This window comes from Schistocerca americana, chromosome 3, assembly GCF_021461395.2.
Source record: "Schistocerca americana isolate TAMUIC-IGC-003095 chromosome 3, iqSchAmer2.1, whole genome shotgun sequence".
Lineage (NCBI taxonomy): Eukaryota > Metazoa > Arthropoda > Insecta > Orthoptera > Acrididae > Schistocerca > Schistocerca americana.
In genome coordinates, this window is record NC_060121.1 from 726,143,096 (window position 1) to 726,167,970 (window position 24,875).

The 24,875-nt window shown below is 43.1% G+C and overlaps 1 protein-coding gene and 1 pseudogene across 3 annotated transcripts in view; both read left to right on the plus strand.

Annotated features, from left to right (window-relative positions):
* The window catches only part of LOC124605601 (breast cancer type 1 susceptibility protein homolog), a 267,314-nt gene that overhangs the window by 208,410 nt on the left and 34,029 nt on the right, over positions 1-24,875 (plus strand). For all 3 annotated transcript variants that reach the window (XR_006978661.1, XM_047137393.1, XM_047137394.1), the window contains one exon: positions 9,648-9,768. Coding sequence is in view for 2 of the 3 variants with exons in the window: in XM_047137393.1 (XP_046993349.1) it covers positions 9,648-9,768 (121 nt within the window). In the remaining variant the exon portion in view is untranslated. The remainder of the gene's footprint in view (positions 1-9,647; positions 9,769-24,875) is intronic.
* On the plus strand, positions 7,553-7,670 carry LOC124607934 (annotated as a pseudogene).

Sequence of the window (24,875 nt, forward strand, 5' to 3'; positions counted from 1 at the left end):
TCGAAGTAGCTGAAATAGATTAATCATTATCTGTTATACACAAATGGCTGAAAGTCGTGGTCTGTTATTGTTGACTGTAGCTATAATCTCTGCCCTTACTTATACTGTGTCTCTAGTCAGCAAATACCTCTAAAGCCTAGTATTGACAGCATAAAAGATTATACTGAAAATATTCTTTATAACGTAGATATTAATTTCCTTTCTGAAATTCTCAAACTTTTTTTACTTAATGGTTGATATATAAGTACAATTTTGGTAAACATTTTTGGAAAGCAGTGATCAATAAATTGTTATATTTTGACTAAAGTTCAGTCTTGATCACGTCATGTATGTTTTAATGATACAGGTGACCGGTTTCGGTTCTTTTTACAAAACCATCATCAGACCCTGGCTCCTTTAGGATGGTAGGCGGAGTCAGTTGACTGCGTAGCAGCGAGGAGAGCTCCGCCTACCATCCTAAAGGAGCCAGGGTCTGATGATGGTTTTGTAAAAAGAACCGAAACCGGTCACCTGTATCATTAAAACATACATGATGTGATCAAGACTGAACTTTAGTCAAAATATATGATATATAAGTCTCCATACTTGAGTTCCAGATGGCATTAAGTATATTTTAATAATATACTAAATGATTTATATGAAATTCATTTTAGGACCTAGCATTAGTCGTGCTGATGGTTTTAGGCTAGTGATTGTGTCCTGGTCTGTTATTTTACCTGCATGTAGTAAATGAATTATATGAATTTCTGTTTTAGGACCTAGTTTTAGTTCTGCTGATGATTTTAGGCTTGTGATGATGATGTCCTAATGTACTACTTTACCTCTTCCTTAGTCTCCCCAAACATATTTCACTTGGGTCATTTCAATGGACAAGTATCAAAATGTTTTCCATGGAGTTGTTCCTTCAATCTGGGAAACAAATCAAAGTCTGGTGGGTGGCAAAGTATTTCCCATTCATATTTGTTGAGTGTTTCTCTGACATTGCCCATCTTGCATTAACGTGCAAAATGAGGATGCCAGCTGCAAGAATGTCAGATCTCCTTCAACAAAACATTTTGGGTGCAAAACATTTTGCAAAAACAGCTTGTAGTACACGCCTGTTACAGATGTCCTCTGGAACTCTTTTTATTTGTAGCTATGACTTCATTTATGTTCTACACAAAGATCATCATAAGTTTCACCTTTGATTGTTGGTGGCAAAATTTTTTCGGGTGCAGAGAATCAGAACTTTTCCATTGTGGTGACTGAGATATCATTTCTTGCTCAAAATCTCAATCTATGTTTCATCAAATGCAAAACTCCTTTTCAGAAACTATTTGATAATATTGAAGCATTTCTTCTGTAATTCTTTTGTGACCTGCTTTCTGCATGTCACTCAGATCGTGCAGAACCCATCTGATCACAGTTTTTCTCATCTTTAATATTTCAGTTACAATTCTGTTAACAGAATTGACAGGTGTCCCCGCCTCATATACAATGTCTTCACATGTTTTTCATTGATTGTCTCTCAGAATTTCATTAAATTAACTGGTAGGTGTAGTCTGTTCCACTTCATGGGTTGTCCTCTGTGCTAACCTGACCTTCACTTACATGGGCAGACCACTGTGTTACTCTGATAAGATCCACTGCTCTATTCCCACACACCACATTGTGATGCAGCCTTGGCCTGCATCACAATATTCTGCCATTCTATCCGTTCCATGGCTTTCCGTCTCCATCCTCTGACACCCAGCTTTTTCATGTCTTCTTCAATTCCGTCCGCCCATCTCTTTCTGGGACATCCCTTCTGTTGTCTGCCTCCAGCCTTGCCATAAAAAAATCATCTTACATGTTCTGTCTTCCTCTATTCTGACCATGTGTCCTGCCCATCGCAGTCTTCTTATTTTAATGGTAGTGACAATGTCAGGCTCTTCAAAAAGTTGTTCTAATTCTGCATTCGTATGGATGTACCAAACTTCTTGATCGTGTATTGGGCCATACATTTTACGCAGAACCTTTCTTTCCCAAATGCTAAGGATCCTTTCCTCATTTGCAGTCATGGTCCATGTCTTGGCACCATACATAACAGCGGGTCTTGTAATTGTTTTGTAAATGAGGATTTTAGATTTTCGTGATAGAAGTGAGCTCCTAAGCATGGGCAGCGTGGCAAAGTAGCATCTGTTGCCTGCTGCTGTTCTAGCTTTCACCTCGCTGCTGATGTCATTTGTCTCTGCGATAGTCGATCCGAGGTACTTGAAATCTCTTACCCTTTTAAAACATCATGTCAGCTATCCTGAGATTTGGTAGGTTTTGCTGGTTGGTCATTGCCATATATTTGGTCATTTCAACATTGACTACCAGGCCAAGTTCTCTCGCACCTCTCTCCAGTTGTTGATAGGCATCAGCCAGCACAGCGGTGTTTCGTGCGAGTAATGCCACATCATCTGCGTAGGCCAGGTACTGCAGTGTATGTTTAAAAATGGTTCCTTTGCTATTTATCTCTATGCGAGTTAAAACTTTTTCTAGGCGGAGGTTGAATAGCAGTGAGGAGATATTGTCACCCTGTCTCAGTCCCTTCTTCACTTCAACTTCTCTGGAGATTTCGCCCTTTATTTTTACTTTTACAGTTGGTTTCACTGAGGGTCATCATAGTAAGTTTAATGAGCTTCTTAGGTATTACTGCCTCTTCCATCACATTCCGCTATATCACTCTTTAGATACTATCATAGGCTTGTTTAAAATCATTATAAAGCTGATGTATTTTTATTTGATGTTCATAACATTTTTCAAGTAGTATGCGTAATGTGAATATTTGGTCAGTTGTTGACCTATTTCTTCTAAAGCCACTCTGATAGTCTCTAATTCTCCCTTCCACGTAGGAGGTAAGCCTCCTAGTTAGGATCTTGGAGAACACTTTGTTTGTAATATTTAGCAGGGATATTTCTTGGTAATTCTGGCAGGTAAATTTATCTCCTTTTTTGTGTGTGGGGCACATAATAGCCGTTTTCCACTCCATTGGCATGCTCTCCTGCTAGATGTTCACTATTACTTTATGTATTGCTGTCCACAATGCTTCCCCACCATATTTGAGAAGTTCTGCCTGGATCTGAGCGTCTTCAGGTGTCCTATTATTTTTTAAGGTCTTAATGGCTTGAATCACTTCATCCAATGTCTGTTCTGGTGTTAAGGCCTCTGGTCCATAATAAGTTATTTCCACCAGTTCTCCTTGTTCTAATTCTTCTACTTCTGGGTTCAGTAACTCTTGGAAGTATTCTGACCATCTGTTGAGTATTTTGTTACTCACCCCTATCAAATCCCTTTCTTTATTTGTACATATATTTGTTCTGGTTTGAAATCCAGCCTTTCCTTCTTTAATCGTTTGGTACATTTCAAGTACGTGCTTCTTTTCTCCTAGCTGTTCAATTTCTTCTTTTCTAGTGTTCCTTTCTTCTTTCTGCAAACCCTCTTAGCTACATGGCACTTCTCATTATAATCATTCATTTTTGCTCTAGTTCTTCTCTTAAATAATTTCATTCATGCTATGTTATGTTCCTCAGTTCTTCTCATACATTCTTCATGAAATCAATTTGCCTTCCTTTGAGTCCGTACCTGTCCCAAAACCTCCCCAGCTGCCTCGAGGATTGCAGTCTTACATTGTTTCCAAATTATTCTATATGTTCATTTAATGTGTCTGTATCGTTCTTAATCCTCTCTTCTGTTTTTGCCTGATATGCTCTCCATATTTCTTCTGACTTTAGTTTCTTAATATCAAAACTTTTCTGTTTGTGGCCTTTTTGTTTTCTCGGTAGTGAGATCCTTTGCCTGTACTTAATTCTCACTAGATGATGGTCTGAATTGCAGTCAGCAGCACGTTGGCTCCTAACATCCATTATGTCTGATCCGTGCCTCCTGTCAATATGGTCTATCTGATTTCTAGTTTGTCCATCTGGTGACAGCCATGTTTCTTTGTGTATATTTTTGTGTGGAAACTACACTCCTGGAAATTGAAATAAGAACACCGTGAATTCATTGTCCCAGGAAGGGGAAACTTTATTGACACATTCCTGGGGTCAGATACATCACATGATCACAATGACAGAACCACAGGCACATAGACACAGGCAACAGAGCATGCACAATGTCGGCACTAGTACAGTGTATATCCACCTTTCGCAGCAATGCAGGCTGCTATTCTCCCATGGAGACGATCGTAGAGATGCTGGATGTAGTCCTGTGGAACGGCTTGCCATACCATTTCCACCTGGTGCCTCAGTTGGACCAGTGTTCGTGCTGGACGTGCAGACCGCGTGAGACGACGCTTCATCCAGTCCCAAACATGCTCAATGGGGGACAGATCCGGAGATCTTGCTGGCCAGGGTAGTTGACTTACACCTTCTAGAGCACGTTGGGTGGCACGGGATACATGCGGACGTGCATTGTCCTGTTGGAACAGCAAGTTCCCTTGCCGGTCTAGGAATGGTAGAACGATGGGTTCGATGACGGTTTGGATGTACCGTGCACTATTCAGTGTCCCCTCGACGATCACCAGTGGTGTACGGCCAGTGTAGGAGATCGCTCCCCACACCATGATGCCGGGTGTTGGCCCTGTGTGCCTCGGTCGTATGCAGTCCTGATTGTGGCGCTCACCTGCACGGCGCCAAACACGCATACGACCATCATTGGCACCAAGGCAGAAGCGACTCTCATCGCTGAAGACGACACGTCTCCATTCGTCCCTCCATTCACGCCTGTCGCGACACCACTGGAGGCGGGCTGCACAATGTTGGGGCGTGAGCGGAAGACGGCCTAACGGTGTGCGGGACCGTAGCCCAGCTTCATGGAGACGGTTGCGAATGGTCCTTGCCGATACCCCAGGAGCAACAGTGTCCCTAATTTGCTGGGAAGTGGCGGTGCGGTCCCCTACGGCACTGCGTAGGATCCTACGGTCTTGGCGTGCATCCGTGCGTCGCTGCGGTCCGGTCCCAGGTCGACGGGCACGTGCACCTTCCGCCGACCACTGGCGACAACATCGATGTACTGTGGAGACCTCACGCCCCACGTGTTGAGCAATTCGGCGGTACGTCCACCCGGCCTCCCGCATGCCCACTATACGCCCTCACTCAAAGTCCGTCAACTGCACATACGGTTCACGTCCACGCTGTCGCGGCATGCTACCAGTGTTAAAGACTGCGATGGAGCTCCGTATGCCACGGCAAACTGGCTGACACTGACGGCGGCGGTCCACATATGCTGCGCAGCTAGCGCCATTCGACGGCCAACACCTTGGTTCCTGTTGTGTCCGCTGTGCCGTGCGTGTGATCATTGTTTGTACAGCCCTCTCGCAGTGTCCGGAGCAAGTATGGTGGGTCTGACACACCGGTGTCAATGTGTTCTTTTTTCCATTTCCAGGAGTGTATGTACTTCCGACAGTCATGTTTTTACTTACATCAAAATCTTCAACCCTAATTCTATTGTCATTTGATATTTCATGGAGGCTATGTCTTCCTATAGCTGGCTGATAAGCCTCTTTTCCTATTTTTATTGAAGTCTCCTATTAAGATCTTAACATCATGTTTAAGAGCCTGATCATACAACTGCTCAACTTCATTATAAAACTCATCCTTCTGTTGTTCATCTGCCTCCTCTGCGGGTGCATGTAGATTTATAATTGTTATGTTGAAAGATGTTCCCCTTAATCTTAAAATGGACATCCGTTCATTGATTGGTTCGAAGCGCATTACAGCATGTTTCAGTCCTTTAACGACCACAAAACCTGTACCAAAGGTATTCGTCTTCCTGCCACTATAGAAATTGTGAAATTTGCTGAGTCCATTACGTCACCTCCCTTCCACCTAATTTCCTGGAGAGTCAATAGTTTTATACTGTAGTTGTGTACTTGCATTAGCAGCTGCAGTAGGGGTCCAGCTTGGTATAAGCTCCGCAGATCCCACGTTCCTATGTACGTATCTCTTATCCTTTTTTTGTTTGCAGGGGTCATCATCAAAATATCTGTCTGGCTTATTCCTTTGTTAGCATTCGTTTTCTGCATTCTTGAGTTCAGGAAAAGTGAGTTGTGAATTGCCATGTAGTGGACATTTCCTACCAAATTCGGTATTCAACCACCAAATCGCAAAATCATTAGCTGTTGGCTTAAGCAATTTAAACAGACTGGGACTGTGTACAAAGGAAAAAGCACAGGCCGATCGCGTGTGTCAGAGGATGATCTCCAATGGATTCAAGAAAGTTTTGTGCCCAGTCCCAGTAAGTCCACCAATAGAGCCAGTCTAGAACTTGGAATACCCAAACCAAATGTATGGAAAGTTCTGAGATGGCGTTTGCTGTTCTAGCCCTACCGATTACAACTTGTGCAGGCTCTCAACCCCAATGACAAAGAGAGGTGTCTCGCATTTTGTGGTTGTGTGCTAGCAAAGATGGAGGATGATGCATTTCTACAGCGTGTAATTTTTAGCGATGAAGCAATGTTCCACCTTAGTGGAAAAGTCAGCAAACACAATGTTCACATATGGGGTTTGCAAAATCCACCATTGCAACATGAAAGAGACCCAACGAAGATCAACCTGTTCTGTTCCGTATTTGAAGGTTTTCTTTGCAGAAGGAACTGTAACGGAAATCACATACCTGGAATGTTGGAACAATGGCTATTCCCTCAAGTTATGGAAGATTCCCAGGACTTCATTTTCCAGCCCCATTGGCACCGTGATGTATGAAGCTTTTGGAATGACTCCCTTCCTCAGTGCTGGATCGGTCACAGAGGACTTGAGGACCTGGCTCTGCACTTCTGGCTACCAAGATCTCCTGATCTCACACCCTGTGACTATTTCTTATGGGGCTATGTGAAGGAAGCCGTTTACGTGCCGCCTCTACCAACCTCTCTGAATGATCTGCAGAACTGGATCACTGCTGCCATGCACTCAGTAACAGTAGATATGCTTTTGCATGTGTGGGACAACTTTGGCTACCGCATTGATGTCTGCCGTACAGCCAACAGTGGCCACATTAGACATTTATAACCCTTATCATTATTAAATAATTATTTAAAACTAATTAATTACAAATTATTGAATTTATTAAATTGATATCAAACATTATGAAAAAGCGTTTGAAACTTCCTCTTTTCATTGGTATAAAACTTGTTCATTTTGGATTTGTACTTGAATAAATACGAAGTTTTGAAAATGGGTCCATCATTTACACTTTGATGTATTATTTATCAAGACATGAAGAGGTTGTAATTTTGAAGTAAGTCCTCCCTATCTCAATTTCTCTTTCAGAATTTTTCAAATGGCTAATAAACTGATCTAGCACAAGAAGAGAATTCATCTTCAGTAAAGCACTTTTCCTTCTCTCCCATGTTTTGTTAATCCATAATTTCATACTAACCTCATCCGTCCAACCCTTGTCATGAACATGAACACCACCACCTGACGACATTTCAGAAGGTTTCGGCATTGTTTTGCACTTGAAAATGATCATTGCATTAAGTATCGTATCTCAGCACAACATGAAAGGACAACAGTGTAGTGCATTTTTTCATGTTAACTTGTTTGTATAGGCCAGTGGCCTTGCCACACTGGTAACACCGGTTCCCGTCAGATCACCGAAGTTAAGCGCTGTCGGGCTGGGCTAGCACTTGGATGGGTGACCATCCGGTCTGCCCGGTGCTGTTGGCAAGCAGTGTGCACTCAGACCTTGTGAGGCAAACTGAGGAGCTACTTGATTGAGAAGTAGCAGCTCCGGTCTCGTAAACTGACGTATGGCTGGGAGAGCGGTGTGCTGACCACATGCCCCTCCATATCTGCATCCAGTGACGCCTGTGGGCTGAGGATGACACAGCGGCCAGTTGGTATAGTTGAGCCCTCGTGGCCTGTGTGGACGGAGTTACTTGTTTGTATAATTACATTTTCAGCAACTTTCTTGGGAACAGTACTGTTTTTCGGCACATCAGATGTTGGAGGAGTTTCACATATATTCGCTATTTGGCTTAGTTCCACACTGATTTTCTTTCTCTTCATCGTCTTGTGGCATTTTCCAAGATATTTTGGTTTTGGTTCGCTTGTTAAGTGCTTGATGCTTCATAAACCTGTAGCACTAACAAACTCTACCCTTAAAATCTATTAAGTTCCACTTAAGCACTAGACTACGAGTGTCTATTTGAATCATTTTTGTAGTAATTCCAAAACCATTTTGACAATGTCCTTGAATACATTTCAGTACGCTATCTTCTAGTTTTGGCCATTTTGTATTCAGTGCTCTATTTGCACATTTAGTCTTCCTCACTTTTTTCAGTTCTTCTTTACTAGCCTGTCAGTCGTGAATGGTTTTTTTCTGTTGGTGGTGGGCCGAAATGCTGCTCTGTTTCCTTGTTCTTCTACATTGATAATACTGTCAATTTATTGCCCTTGTCATATGAATACCTGTTATTTTTTTTCCATTACAAAACCAGCTACTAACAAAAATATTGTACTGTTACCGATAACACAAATCACTTTCAGTTCAAGTTCACTGGCATCGTAGATTACAATGATGCATCATAGGCTAGACAGTGTTCTGTGTTTGTGATGGCGTGACAGGAGGAGGACAGTGATAGCAAGCTTGCAAATCCCAGTAACTCATGTTCGTCTCATTGGTGCACTTTTGTTGCCAGTTGAATCCAGTGTTCCCAGATAGAGGCAGGTTTTCTGCAGCATCGAATATGTTGCCATTTTTAAGACTGGTGAGAATTTAAAACAAACTCTTGAAATTTCTGTATTAATTTTGAGTATTAAGATGCTCCTGAATTTTGGGAGCAACTTTTTGAAGAAAGAAATGTGTGTCATACTCTGTAAAATACGGTGCCTTAGACATGATTTGAGATGTGTCATAGTATGTTTTCAGTACTACTAACACTGTACCATTTTCAGTACTACTAACACTGTACCAAACACTTTCGTCTCATACCATTGCATTATGCTCAAATTATTCCTGTATCAGGTAAGCAAGCCAACCAGCCTGTTTTTTACTTGTTGTTGACAACACTTTTAATGTCATTCATTTTCCAAATGCATGATATTCGTTCAGTTGCAAATGATGTTCAAAATAGCTCTGGTACCGCGCGCTACGGAATTTGAATCCGCGCCAGACGTCATGGACGTCGAAGAACCCTAAGGTCCCTGCACCATCGCACTGTGAGCTGTGGCGGCATGCACCTCCTGGCTCGCTTTTAGTGTGAGGGCACCACAGTGGAACACGTGGTTCCAGCCGCCAATAGCAGCACCTCCGAAAGCGTGCTTAAGCACATGCCTCTCGCTCAGCCAGCCAGTCTAATCTCGCGTACATCTGTGGACAGATCGCCTCGCGTTAGACAGCTTACTTACTTTCTTGTTCTGTGTACGAGTGGACGTGTTTGTTAGGTTTCCTTGTGACTCTGTTCTTCGATCTTGTTGTTGTTCGTTCTGTCCTTCGTTGGTCGTGTCCGTCCTCTCCCATTGTGTTGTTGTTCACTGGTCTCTCCGCGGGTCCCGCCGTGCTTGCTGTCATTTCAACCCCACGACCGTCCCGTTCGCAGTTACAACAATAGCTACAGTTTCTAAGCCATGAGGATAACATATCATTCCAGTTTGTGTCGACAGAATAATAGTTGGCTCATAATGGTAATTTTCTACTTGCAGGAGTTGCTGTCATTGACTGGTGCATTAGTGGTAGAGAGCCCTCATCAAATGAAGACCCGGCCTCAGTCACGGCACGTCATCTTGGCTGAGGAAGACCCAGCAAGAGAAGGCTTCTTTGCAGGTGAGCGGAATACTTTTTATATTTTGTAGAGATCCTGTCCTGTTTTTATTTGTCAAATTGTTGAAACACAAGGTGCAGTTGAGGCAATATTGTCCCTCTTTTTGCTCAAACAATTTACCATCAGCTAATTGCAGATACTAGAGAGGGGTTTAAGGGCATTACAGGCAGCAAATTCATCATTAGAAAAACAATACAGGGTATTCACATACTAAGCTATTGCTGATGATGTCAATATATTTACATTGTTGAATAGATTAATGTAGTGGTCATGTTACATTTACAGATGACGCCTTTCACTGTTGAGGTCACATGCAGCTTTATTTTGAGGAATTTGGAAGGCTAGGGCTGGACAAATGATGCTCACATTTGAATAGGCTCAAATTTTCCCTCTTCACTAGAGTGCTCAATATAGTATAGATCTTGCTTGAATAGTCGGTTGACATTTGACTCATGCAGTGCTAGTGCAACGACAAACTGTGAACTAGCTACTACAACAGTCTACTGCTCTGCCTAAAATTTGGCAAAGTGTGAAGCACAGGAGAAAATAACATTAAATTCTATTGTCTTACAAACTCTGGTTTGTAGAGTAATTGAAGAGGTTTGCAATAAAAGTTCTCATACATGTATGGGTACCATAGACAAATATTTACGCAGCTTTTTAAGTGAAGGTAACATTTGGAGGTGAAAATGTAGTCCATCAAGAAACATTACTTGATTCTGAGAGACTGTAATGGTTTACCACATAGTTTACAAATGAGAAATTCAATCACTGTTCACATCTTAGAACATTGGGTAAAAACATTCTGAGTTTTTAATTGGCTTTGGTAGCACAGGATGGTGACACTCAGATGAAACAAGGGAAAAAAATCCAGAATTAAATGTCAAACAAACTAAGTAAATTATATTAAACTCACTGTAATTGTTATTGTGAGAATAAATTACAGTGCTAAGACCCATCATGGAGGTAGTACCAACAGACATCACTAGATTGTGGGCTGAGCGAAAGTTTCAGAACTGGACTAAATCATGAATGCGGAATTTCATTTATGTATTAGTTGCTGGTGTTACATATGACCTGCAGCATAGAAGATATTGCAGTCTGTGTTTCACAGTTGTTCAGGCACTATGGAAGGAGTGGAGGGGAAACAGTCACACCAGCTTGGCTGAGAACTAAGATGAATATGGTTTGGGGAGTGGAGAGCGAGCAGCAAATTTCATAATGGTGCCAACTATGGGAATCTATACTGCACACTTTGGCTTTTGTGGACATCGAACACCTTTAAACTGCAGTTTGTCTGAATCCATTTGTAGTCTGAACTGAATTGACTTCAAAATTGGACAAATTCTCAACAGTGGTGTACATTTCGGCAGAAGACTGTAGAAGTCTAGATAGTGGCCAGTGTGTACTTATCTGTTTCTTGGAGCAAAGTAATCAGTGCTCACTGGGAGGTATAATAAAGGAAATGTGTCAGCTGGTGCAGCCGATGCAGCAGCAGCGGTCAGACGATATGTATGGAAACAAGAGACATAGTAACATTCTCCCATAAGTATAGAAGCAACAATCTCAGAAACAGCAAATCAAGAAACAATCAAATAATTGTGACAAAAAAGATATAATTTTCACATCTGTGCCTTTAGGTTAATGGTAATGATGATGATTAAAAATAATATTATTGCAAATGAAAGGCTTAGTAAAAATGTAGCGAAGATAAAAATTAATGTAAACCATTTCTTTTTGTTTATTTTATTTCTTCTCATGCTATTAAGATGCAGACGATCAATAAGGGGCATAAGTTTAGTAATTTTGATTAGTCAGAATATGCTAAAAAAAATTTTTTTCAAGGAACCTCTTAAAGAAGGTGGAAGGGTTGTCTTATTCTTGGATAAATACTGTAATGGCCTGTGACCATGGAGCACATGAACTGCCAGTTGTTGACATTGGTAGCCAAAACCACAAATACGTGTGCAAATTCCAGTTCTTGATAACATTGTGACATCAAGAAACTAATTTGACAGTGAACTTTGTAGCCACATTGACACAATAGTTGCTGTGTCCTGTAATCTGTATGGGGCTGTCTTCCATACTCGTAGTTGCATCTGCAAACAAACCCTTGTGTGTTCAAGGCCATCTTCCTGGTTGTTCTTCTGCATGCTTCTCTCCCAGCTTTTGTGCATTCTTCAGGAACTGTACCTCATCAGAAGAAAATAAAAGAAACTGTGTGACCTCAACTTCAAATATTTGAGGTCTGTTCTGCATGTAAAGAAAATGGGTAACTGAGAAATTATGTATTAAGGAGGACAAAGTTTCCAGTGTTCAATCAGACATGTTGGAATGCCACCTTAATGTGGTCCAAATACAAAATGATTACCCGCTGAGAAAGATGTTCTGTGACGATGTACGGAATTGTAGAGAGAATGTTGGAAAAGAAAGGCTCCACTTTAAGGACAAAGTCAAGTATAAGATGAAACATTATAGGGCCATTCTATGCCATATGCTCCAATTTCAGAAAAAGTGCCCACTTGACCATCACGGATTTTGCTGAAATTTTGTGTGAACATTTGCACGTGTTACCAGTAAACACTGGCAAAGTTTGACTTTCGCCAATTTAATACTTGCAGAGATATAGTCATTTGTTTGACTCAATAGTGCAGCTATAATAATGCAGCTATGAGTTTTTGGCAACTTTGAGACATAATATCTCTAGCAATATTTTATTGAAAGAAACAAAACTAGGCCATCTTGTACAACTTTTTGCGCACTCTTAAGTGAAATTTATACATAAAAAAAGATTTCCTGGGCATTTTTCACGTGGATAATTTCAAGCAAGATTGGCCAAAAAAAAAAAAAAAAAAAAAAGAGCCTGGAAAGAAATATGTAGTTCAGCTTTTTATTTCTCCAGAAGTAATTATGTGATAAACCTGAAACTTTGCACATAATAACTTACCAATACAAGATCATGGACTGTAAAATTTCATTCTCGTATTTCTTTCCAATAGTTTGCAAATTTAGGGAAAAGGTGACAATTTTTCCAAAAACGACAAAAAATGACTATTTTGGCCCATATTTACCAAAGAAGTGTCTTCTACAAACTCTTTTGAACTGTTTTCATTAGAAAGACACTTTTCTAAACACCTAAAAAACTATATTTGGTTTTGCATTGCTAGCATATAAGGCCTTAAAAAATGACAACAAGATTCAGCAAAGTCAGCTGAAAAAGTAGATGTTTGAAAAAATTGGAATTTAAGTTTTTTGTGTATTTGAAGGTAACAGCATGATAAACCTAAACTTTGAATATATAAACCTGCCAGTACAAGGTCTTAGAATATAAAATTTCATTCTACTATTGCTGTTCAATAGTTTTACAAGTTGAGGGCAAAGATGACTTTTTTTCTAAAAATGCAAAAATGGCCATTTTCAGCCCCTTTTTTTTTTTAGAAAAAAAAAGTTGTCTTCTTCAAACTCCTGTAGACCACCTAAAATGAGCCCTAAAAAAATAACGAGAACGTGGAGGTGCATTGAAGATTGGCCCATATTCCACGGATACTGAAATTAAATCAAATGTCTTTTATTATGTTCTACAATCAGTGACAGATGATAATAAAAATCCTAACGACTATGAAATGAGCTTGAGTCAGAAAAACTGCAAATAAGTAGTCCTTTTTTTTAATATATATAACCACCTCTACAGCATTCAGCTCTACAAAAGTCTTTTCATAAAAAATGAAATTGAATAAGGAATCCTTATGGGTATTCCATAAGACTGCTGAAGTCCCAGGCGAAGACTACCTCATTATCACTGGTGACATGAATGTACATGGCGGACAAATACAAGAAGATCCTGACGCTCACAGGGGACATTGATATGTAGAGAAGAACGATGATGGCCAGCAAATCCTGGATTGTGCAGAAACTCATGAGCTGGTTGTCACAAACATTTGTTTAGGAAAGCATGGAACTCATCTAATCACGTACTGTAGTGGATCAAATGCAACTTGGATTGACTTTGTCCTAGTAAGAGGTGTAACCTGAAAGGTGTGTTAGACTTGGAAGTCGTTCCATATGAAAACTCGCAGTGCGATACCAACTGGTCGTCTGTAAGCTCAGAATAAATCCACCAAGATCTGGGTGCTCTGGTAGAAATGGACCATCAAGAATCAAATGGTGGCGCTTCAAGGCCACAGTCGAAGATAGCTGGACTAAATTGAAGATCTCTGTTCACGAAGCTGCACACTCTATTCTCGGAACAATGAAACCAGTATGACGAAGGATCAGCAAAGACAGGTGGCTTTGCAGTGACAGTGTTTCTTGCAGGCAGAACACTATCCTATTGGAATGCCTACAAACAAGCCCTTAGAAATGTGCAGAACATAATTGCTGTTACAAAAGTAGACAAGTATTCAAATCTCTATGTGCAACTAGACACATACAAAGGGGAGCAGGAGTTTTATTGACTAGTCAGATTGAAACTTCGGAAAACAGAAGACATCAAACAATTGTATTGCATCAGTGACAGAATGGGTGAGCTGCTGAACAACCGGAAGAAAGCAAGGACACAATGGTAGAGCTACTTTGAGAGAATTTCATCTGAGGATCTTCTCTATCCATCAGTACCAACCATGTCAGCAGTTGAAGGACCAGTCAAGGAAATTAATGTTGCTGAAATCAAGGGTGCTGTGAAGGAGATGAAGAAGCCGTGCTTAGTGTTCTAATTACTGCCTGACCAGATTTCTGAGCCACATGATGAAGATCCTTGAACACGTTCTCCACAAATGATTCACGAGATAGCTCAGATCACAAGGAACTAAGCCAGATTTGTGAAAAATTGTGGTACAACAGGTGCAATCCATGCTGCACTGGTTGAAAAATACCATCAAAAGAAGAAGCCACTGCACCTTGTCTTTCTAGCCCATGAAAAGGCTTTTGATCGGGTACCACTTGGTCTAATCTGGTCAGAACTTTTGAGACCATGATGGCATTCCAGAGTACCTCATTAACTGGCTACGACTTCTGTGTGTAGAACCAAAGAGCTATGTGCAAGCGGCTGCAGAAGCTTCAAATGACATTCACATCACAGTAGGAGTCCACCAAGGCTTGGCCGTAGCATCACTGCTATTTATTCTTGTGATCGACACTGTCACATCATAGCTGCACGTGTCACTACCAAAGACATTTTTCTGTGCTGACGATGTCATGTTGACTGTGAAGAACAAGATTGATCTCCAGCACCAAACACAAGTGTGGAATGACTGACTAATGTGATATGGCCTGTGGATCAACAAATAGAAAACTGAGTATGTGGCATCAGATCCGCAAGAAGTTTGGCCATCGACATTGACAGAAAAGATTTATCAAGAGTATAAATATCTAAGTATATCGGTTCTACAATCTCTAGTGATGGCGAAGTTACAGACGAGGTCAGTGCAAGGACGCAGGCAGCCTGGGTGAAGTGGTGAACAACAACTGACATCACCAACGATTGTTGGATTATGGAACATCTGAAGTCAAAGAGGCAGAACAGTGATTGGAGGTGATGGAGACTAAGATGCTTAGATAAAGAGGTCATATTACTCAGCAGGATCACATTTCAAAGACACTATCAGGAAATATTTTGGAGTTGTACTGACTCAGAAGAAAATGCAAGAAAGTTGCCTGTGCTGGTTTGGCATGTTATGTGCACAGAGGACAATACCATTGCAAAGGCAGCATACACAGTGGAAGTCATTGGGAAGAGATCCAAGGAACGACCTAGACATTGATGGGCTGACACTCTTTGCAACAACCTGAAAAGTGTAATTTTTTAGGTTCTATCTTGTCAAAATTTCTTCCCAAACAGTGCCATCAGTGATATCATCTGGCCAGCAGTATAGTTTTCCATATGACATTCTACATCAGAGTAATTGAAACCTGTAAAAAAAATTGAAGTAGCTTGAAGTAAGCACCTTGGACTGTAAAAGAGACCTCTTCTAGCTTTGACCTCTGGCACTTACAGAATGTGTCATCAGGCTTGGGGTCATACGTAAAGAAACCATTTTCAGGCTTGGGGACCTGTGGTAATGACTCCCACATGTGGCTGCTTTTGCACAGCTATCAGACGATGAAGGTGCTGGTTTTCTCACTTTAAAAGGAGCCAGTAGTGGTTAAGTCACCATGGACCATAGCATGACACACAATTTTTCATCGATACATTAATGTTCCACATAAACCACAAACTATGCTGATACAAAGTATGCCACACCTTAAACCTAAATTAAACTAGCACATCAATAGAATTGTACTACAAAAAGACATACTAATAATTCTCTGTAATATGAATACATTCCAAAGGATGTAAGGAAGACTGTGAACTTCACAAAAATTTACACAATGTGACATTGGCGTAAGGCCTGAAGGCTATTTATATTATTTGTGCTGCAGGTGTTATGCAACAATTTTACTACTATGATCTCCTCTGGTTTGGTAATGCACAGTTAAATTGTGAAGTTTATACCCAGTTTGATTCTGTAGTAATAGCCGAGAAACAGGATGAAATTAGCAGAGAAACAGGCTGAAATGTGTCATGATGAGTTGTGACAAAAGAAACCCCTTTTGGAAGTTTTTTGAGTTATTCTGACTTTATATCACTTCCTAGTCATCAAGGCTTGTGATATTTCCTTCCCCAGGCAGTACAAAATAGTTGTAGAACATAATCACATATGTCATATTTAACTGAGTGTAGCAGGATATGGGGCCATTTTCAATGCACCTTCACCTTCTCACCGAGTTTTAGGTCGTTATTTGCGTGCATTGCAAAACCAAATCTAGTTTTTAAGTCATTTTGAATATCTCCTTTCTAATGAAACTGGTTTAAAAGAGTTTTGCAAAAGACACTTTTTTTGTAAAAGTTGGTAAAAAATAGCCATTTTTGCATTTTTAGAAGTACTATCAACTTTGCCTTCATTTGTAAACTATTGGAAAGCAATAGGAAAACGAAAAATGGCTTCAAATGGCTCTGAGCACTATGGGACTTAACATCTATGGTCATCAGTCAGGAAAACGAAATTTAATATTCTAAGACCTTGTATTACTAAGTGGAAGTTTCTGGTTTATCAAGCAGTTTCTTCTGGAGATATAAAAGCTAAACTACGCTCCCTTCTCCAAGTGCCTAACTTCGCTTCTACTCATCGTTGGGACTGATGACCTTAGAAGTTAAGTCCCATAGTGCTCAGAGCCATTTGAACTCATCGTTTTTTAGGATTCTATTTGCTTGCATTGCAAAAAAGATTGATCTGGTATCCACACATGTCACCTGTATCAGTTGGTGGTTTCTGGGTGTGAATTTTCTATAGGTGCTGCTTCTTAAAGTGTATGGACATTATAGTTCGCATCATGTTGGAGGGCGGACCTATTTTCAGCCGTCCTGCACATCCCCCACCAGTAACTGCTAGCAGCCAATAAGATTCATTCTCTTTCCAAGTGGGTAGCCACGAGGTACAAACTAGACTGTGATAATCACTCTCCCACATGCTGCGTTGTTGCTGTATTTTGTGACAATGCAGTTTCGTTCTGTGAATGAATTATTCATTCAAATGTCGATGTTACTTTCTGGTGGAAGTATAGCTGCGAATGTGTATATGTTAACGTTTTAGTCTGACTTCCAAATGAAAATGTTATGCGATGGCAATAAACTTGAAATTCCTCATAAGCAACTATAATTAAATTGTGTGCCTATGGAGTATCGTCTTAGTTGTGCAACTAGATTTGTTATTTCCTGTCAGAAAGATCACTGTTTGTTGTAATTGACGGAAAATCATCGAGTTAAACAGAAGTGATTTCTGCCATTTGCAAGGAAGTGTTGTAGGTACTCCTCTGTTCTTGATGTAATAAACAATTTAGGAGACAATCTGACCACCCCTCTTAGACTGTTTGCAGATGATTCTGTGATTTACCATCTTATGAAGCCATCAGAGATTAAAGCAAATTAGAAAACTACTTAGACAAGACATCTGTACGGTGAGGAAAGTGGCAATTGACTCTATATAATGAAAAGTCTGAAGTCATCCACATGAGTATAAAAGAAATCTGCTAAATTCATTTTACAGGATAAAACACACGCTTCTAAAGGCTGTAAATTCAACTAAATACTTACGGATTACAATAACGAATAACTTAAAATGCGACCATCACGTGGATAACTGCGAATTATTGGTAGAACATGTAGAAAACACAACAGGTATTATGTGTTTCTGCCCTGTTCTGGATTATTGCTGTCAGGTGTAGGATCCGCAGCTGATAGGATTGATCAAAAAAGTTCAAAGAAGGGCAGCTCATTTTGTATTTTCCCGAAATGACTGCCACAGGTATGATACACGAATTGAGGTGGCAATCATCAAAACAAAAGCATTTTTCGTTGTGGCAGGATTTTCCCATGAAATTTCAGTCCCCAACTTTCTCCTCGGAGTGTGAAAATACTTTGCTGGCACCCACCTACATAGGGAGGAAGGATCATCATAATAAAATAAGAGAAAGTAGAGCTCACACAGAAAGATTAAAGTGTTTGTGTTCCCTGCGTGCTGTTTGAGAGAGGAATGGTAGAGAAACAGCTTGAAGGTGGTTCTGTGAATGCTCTGCCAGATACTTAATTGTAAATTGCAGAGTAATCATGTAGATATAGATGTAATGTAGACCCTTCACAAGCAGTCAAGGAGGCTGATGTTCCGCATTCGTAACTTTTTCAAATGTGAATCTGAAAGTGTACTTCAATTTTTGACATTTTGAAGACTCAAGAACAAACTGCAGAAGAAGCACTTGTCAGCACAAGAACTGTATAGAGAGTAGTAAACGAAAGTGTCGCAGCTGTAGAAACATCAGGCAATTTTGTTTTCATGTCGTCTGAATATCATCAAAATCGCAAAAAATCTGTTACACAATCAGATGGTTTTGACAAAGATGTTTTAAAACACTCCATGTTTGAAACATATATAAGAGGGGAATACCCAACATCACATAAACTTGTTACAATTATGCCTGAGCAAACTGGCTTCAAAGGTAGCGCTTCATCAATGCAAAGAATTTTAAAATACATTGATTTCAAATATTTTACAAAGAAAGTTTTTAATTGAAAGAAGTGACATAGAAGCAGTATGAACCACACCCATTATAAAGATGCACAATACAAGAGGAGTAGGAGGAGGTAGTTCTGCAGTGTATTACCTTGATGAAACATGGATGAATGAGAAACATTCAATGAATACTTGCTGGAAAATGGGTGATGGTACTGTTAGTTTGAAAGCTCCCCTAGGAAAAGGTTCTCGGATAGTTATTCTGCATGCTGGCTCCTCTTCTGATTTGGTTCCTGAGGGTAAACTTTTATTTAGGCATAAGAAAAATAGTAGTGACTGCTTTTCAGAAATGAATGCTGTCACTTTCGAGAAACGATTCACTGAACAATTCTTCATCATCTAGCTTTGAAGTTGGTCATTGTAATTACCATGCCAGTTATCATTCAACTGTTACAGAGGGATAACCAAGGACGAGCACCAGGAAGGGGATATTGTGCTCTGGCTGAAAAATAAAAATATCCTGGACAATATAAGCCAGACTCCTGCTGAACTCCTGTGGCTCATTAATTTATAAAAGTCACACGACATGATGTAAAAATGTGACTTTCTTGCATGTGAATGTGGCCACACAGTTTAATGTTCAGTCACGCATTACTGTTAGTATAATCCAATAAAATTAATTTGTACACAGGTTACAAGCTATGTGGACAAAAAAAAAAAAAAAAAATTCATTCCAGATAACAGACATTTAAAGACTTGTGAATGAAGCAATAGCCAGCATCCCTCTTCAGCATGGATACACTGTGTGTGTCACAATGAAAAGTTTCAGAAGTAAGGCTTTCATAGGGAGGTGAAGATGGATAAAAGCCTTGAATGTATCATCCTAAATTTACAATCGAATGTTTCAGACATGTATGCAGATGGTATTATGATATAGACTTTGAAACAAAGTGAGGTAATGATCTTTCTTGGTTTTAAAGACTCACGGTTTAAAAACGTTTTTGTCAGCATATCGATTGCATACACTTGTCATGAGAATTTCCTAGTTTTTATTGATTAGGAATATGTAGCCTGTGAAGTATTCAGGCTATAATGTTCAACACATTGCCTAAGGAGAAGTTAAGCTTTTCCCAGCCTGTTGTATTATTCGCGAGAATGTGGCTGGATAAATTTGTCAAAAACTTAAGTATTTCAACACACAAACCCCTGTAACGAATTGGAATGTGACTAAAAATGAAAGGGAGGGTTACCTGTTGAAATATCAGTGGTTTTCGATGTTATCGGGCAGCAATCCATTGAGTTATTCACAGAAGATGGTTAATTATTAGCTTGTTCAGTGGATCATAAATGGTTTCTCCCACTGTAATGTCGAACAAGCTACTTTAAACTCATAATGCCTGTTGACACCAAAAAAAAAAAAAAAAAAAAAAGTCCCCCTGCGGGTTCGGGGGTTAGAATAGGCCCGCGGTATTCCTGCCTGTCATAAGAGGCGACTAAAAGGAGTCTCAAACGTTTCGGCCTTATGTGATGGTCCCCTCTCGGGTTTGACCTCCATCTATCCAAATTATTCCAAAGAGCGAGCCAATTGGGGAAGGGCACCTTACATGGTGCACTGTATCCTTCGTGCAATTAGACCTATTGCCGTCTTTCTCGTCGTTGCGATGGTGTCCCGCTCGTTTTCGATCTCATGGGCGATTACCACGCTGCACTCTGCAGTGTTTCTTTTAACTGTGACGACGACCTTGGCCATTTTTGCACCTAAGATCCAGCACGGTAGCCAGTCCGTTGTGGTGGGGTCGCCATGTACCCTCTTGGTTGTAGCCCCCTGACAACACAGGGATCGCTCTACTGATGCCTGCGCCGTTCACTCCCCACGTATGCCAAGGAGTAGATGCCCATCTCCCTGGGGCATCGGGACTCCCGGCAATGGCCATCCTGCCAGGTGGCCTTTGCTGTGGCTGGGTGGCGCCCGTGGGGAGGGCCCTTGGTCGGAGTAGGTGGCATCAGGGCGGATGACCCGCAATGAAGCGTGGTACATCATCTCTTGCTGGCGGCCAGCCGTCAGCAGTCTCTAAGCGTTCCAAGGCTCAATTCAAGGCTAATGTGTATGACCCCAAATCGTTCCCCTCCCTGGCCACACCATGGGAGGAACGAAGGGCTATGAATGAGAGCGAAAGATACTCGCCCCGGTATCTCGTCTGTACCAGAGCTGACGGGGAATCTTTTATGTCCGTGAAGCCTCAGTTCTTTGTAGAGCATTTAGAGGACAAGTTTGGGGAGGTGGAGGGCTTGTCTAAAATGCGCTCTGGGTCAGTACTGATACAAACGGCATCCTCCGCCCAGTCCCGCAGGTTACTTGCTTGTGACAAGTTGGGGGATGTTAACGTTTCTATTACGCCACATAAGAGTTTAAATATGGTCCAGGGTGTTATTTTCCATAGGGATCTCCTTTTGCAGTCTGATGACGAGCTGCGCGCCAACTTAGAACGTAGAGGTGTTCATTTCGTCCGGCGCGTTCATCGGGGTCCGAGGGACAATCAGGTTGCTACCGGTGCCTTCATCTTGGCCTTCGAGGGTGATACGTTACCGGAAAAGGTCAAGGTGATGGTCTACCGATGTGACGTCAAGCCCTATATCCCTCCCCCGATGCGGTGCTTCAAGTGCTGGAAGTTCGGCCATATGTCTTCCCGCTGCACTTCCAGCCTCACATGTCGAGATTGCGGACGCCCGTCTCATCCCGATACTCCATGTGCCCCGCCTCCCATCTGCGTCAACTGCGGGGAGCACCATTCACCTTGCTCGCCTGACTGCACAGTCTTTCAGAAAGAGCGCAAAATCATGGAATATAAGACCCTGACCTATACTGAGGCCAAACGGAAATATGACAGACTCCATCCTGTGAGAATGACATCTTCGTATGCAGCTGCTACAACAACTGTGCTAGCTCCATCAGTTGCGAGACTTCCAGCCAGCTCGATAAGCAGTACGACTCCTTCTGCCCCCTTGCCCGTGGGGGGCTCTCCCCAACCGGTTGCTCCTGCACCACCTACCTCAGGAGCAACCTCCTCCCACCCGTCGGGGACGTCCGTCCCCGCTTCTCAGCCGGAGAAGCGCCTAACTTCTTCGGCTACTCTCGCCCGTAAGAGTTCCCTTGGGACGCTCCCTTCCCAGGGTTCCCCCAGCGGGAAGGATGACGGCCACCAGTGGCATAAGTCCTCACCAGCAGCCGGGCGTAGGGCTTCACGATCCTCCTCTGTCCCGGAGACTGAATCGGTGAAGCCTTCCCAGCCGGTGAAACCCAAGGTTCAGCGAGAGAAGTCCAAGAGAAAGACCTCTAAGGCTAAAGAACTTGCGGTGGCACCAACCCCACCGCACCTTTCGCGCTCTGCGTCTGAGGATGAAGTCGAGATTCTAGCGTCCGCTGAGGACCTTGATCTCGCTGGTCCCTCAGACGCCATGGATGCCTCTCGTCCGGGTACTGAATCGGTGGCAGTGAGTGAACAAGCGGCGTAAATTGCCTTCCCAGTCCTTTCACGCCTTTCTCAGCCATGGACAATACCATCCTCCAGTGGAACTGCGGCGGTTTTTTCCACCATTTAGCTGAGCTCCGCCAACTTCTCAGCCTTCGCCCTTTCTTCTGCATTGCTCTCCAGGAAACTTGGTTTCCGGCGATGCGAACCCCCGCCCTCCGTGGCTATCGGGGTTATTACAAGAACCGAGCAGCTTATGAAAGGGTGTCTGGTGGCGTCTGCATTTATGTCCTTCACACTCTGCACAGCGAGTCTGTCCCTCTCCAGACGCCTTTAGAGGCTGTCGCTGTACGCGTGTGGACGCCACAGGCTGTTACCGTCTGCAGTCTTTACATTCCACCGGATGGTGATGTCTCGCAGCATGTCCTGGCTGCACTGGTCGCCCAATTGCCGCCACCTTTCTTGCTATTGGGCGACTTCAACGCTCATAACCCTCTGTGGGGTGGGTCAGTGGCAACAGGTCGAGGCGCCATCATTGAGCATTTATTGTCGCAGCTCGATCTCTCGCTGTTAAATGATGGTGCCTTCACACACTTCAGTGTGGCGCATGGCACCTACTCCGCCATTGACCTTTCAATCTGTAGCCATAGCCTCTTACCGTCTGTCCAATGGAGTGTGAATGACGACCTGTGTGGTAGTGACCATTTTCCGATCTTTTTGTCACTACCACAGCGCCACTCTTCTGGGCGCCCTAGCAGATGGGCTATGAATAAGGCTGACTGGGACTTGTTCTCCTCCACTGCCGCTTTTGAGCCTCTCTCTACCGATGACATTGATGCGGTGGTTCAATCGGTCACCACCGGCATCGTTACTGCCGCCGAATCTGCCATTCCCCATTCCTGTGGGTCCCCTCGGCGGAAGGCTGTGCCTTGGTGGTCGCCTGAGATCGCTGAAGCGATTAAAGATCGCCGGCGGGCGCTCCAGCGTCACAAGCGACACCCCTCCCTCGACCACCTTATCGCCTTCAAACGGCTGCGTGCGCAGGCCCGCCTCCTTATCCGCCAAGGCAAGAAGGAGTGCTGGGAGCGGTATGTGTCCACCATTGGCCTCCATGTCACTCCCTCGCAGGTCTGGGCCAAGATTCGACGCGTCTACGGCTATCGGCCACCTGCCAGCGTCCCTGCGCTCTCACTGAATGGAGCAGTTTGTACTGACTCCGACGTCATTGCCAATCGCTTAGCAGAGCATTTTGCTATGAGTTCCGCTTCTGCGAATTACCCCCAGGCCTTCCGCTCCATTAAAGAGCGGATGGAACGTCGGAGCCTTTCGTTTCGCACCAACCACCCAGAATCTTACAATGCTCCATTTAGTGAGTGGGAATTTCGCAGTGCCCTCGCTGCTTGCCCTGATACCGCTCCTGGGCCAGATGGCATCCACTGTCAGATGCTGAAACACCTTTCAGTGGACTGCCAGCGGCGCCTTCTCGATCTTTACAACCGTCTTTGGGTCGAGGGGGAGTTTCCGTCGCAATGGCGGGAAGGCATTGTCATCCCCGTTTTGAAACCTGGAAAGCACCCTCTGGAGGTGGACAGCTACCGTCCCATTAGCCTCACCAACGTTCTTTGCAAGTTGCTTGAACGGATGGTGAGCCGGCGCTTGCATTGGGTACTGGAGTCTCGAGGCCTTCTGGCTCCATCTCAGGGTGGGTTCCGTAAAGGCCGCTCCGCCGCCGACAATCTGGTGAGCCTGGAGTCGGCCATCCGTACTGCCTTTTCCCGCCGTCAGCACCTGGTCGCTGTCTTTTTTGACATACGGAAGGCGTACGATACGTCGTGGCGTCATCACATTCTTTCTACGCTCCATGGATGGGGTCTTCGGGGTCCTCTGCCGATTTTTATCCGCAATTTTCTGTCGTGCCGTACCTTCCGCGTGCAAGTCGCGGCCTCGTATAGTTCCTCCCACGTCCAGGAGAACGGTGTGCCACAGGGCTCTGTTTTAAGTGTCTGTCTGTTTTTAATAGCCATTAACGGTCTTGCTGCGGCCGTGGGAAATTCTGTCTCCGCTTCCCTGTATGCTGACGACTTCTGCCTTTATTACAGCTCTACTGGCATTGCAGCTGTTGAACGTCAGCTACAGGGCGCTATCCGTAAGGCGCCGTCTTGGGCTGTAGCGCATGGGTTTCAGTTTTCGGCAGCCAAGACCTGCGTTATGCATTTCTGCCGGTGCCGAACAGTCCATCCTGAGCCGCGGCTTTATCTTGCCGACGAACTCCTTGCTGTGGTGGAGACCCACAGGTTTTTGGGGGTGGTTTTCGATGCCCGGTTGACTTGGCTGCCTCATATCCGGCAGCTGAAACAGACGTGTTGGCGGCATCTAAACGCTCTGCGATGCTTGAGCAACACCCACTGGGGCGCCGACCGCTCTACACTGTTGCGGCTCTACCAGGCGTTAATCCAGTCCCGTCTGGATTATGGGAGCCTGGCTTATGGCTCAGCATCCCCATCTGCGTTACGGGTGCTGGACCCGATTCTCCACAGCGGGATACGCCTTGCCACTGGTGCTTTCCGCACCAGCCCTGTGGACAGCGTACTAGTGGAG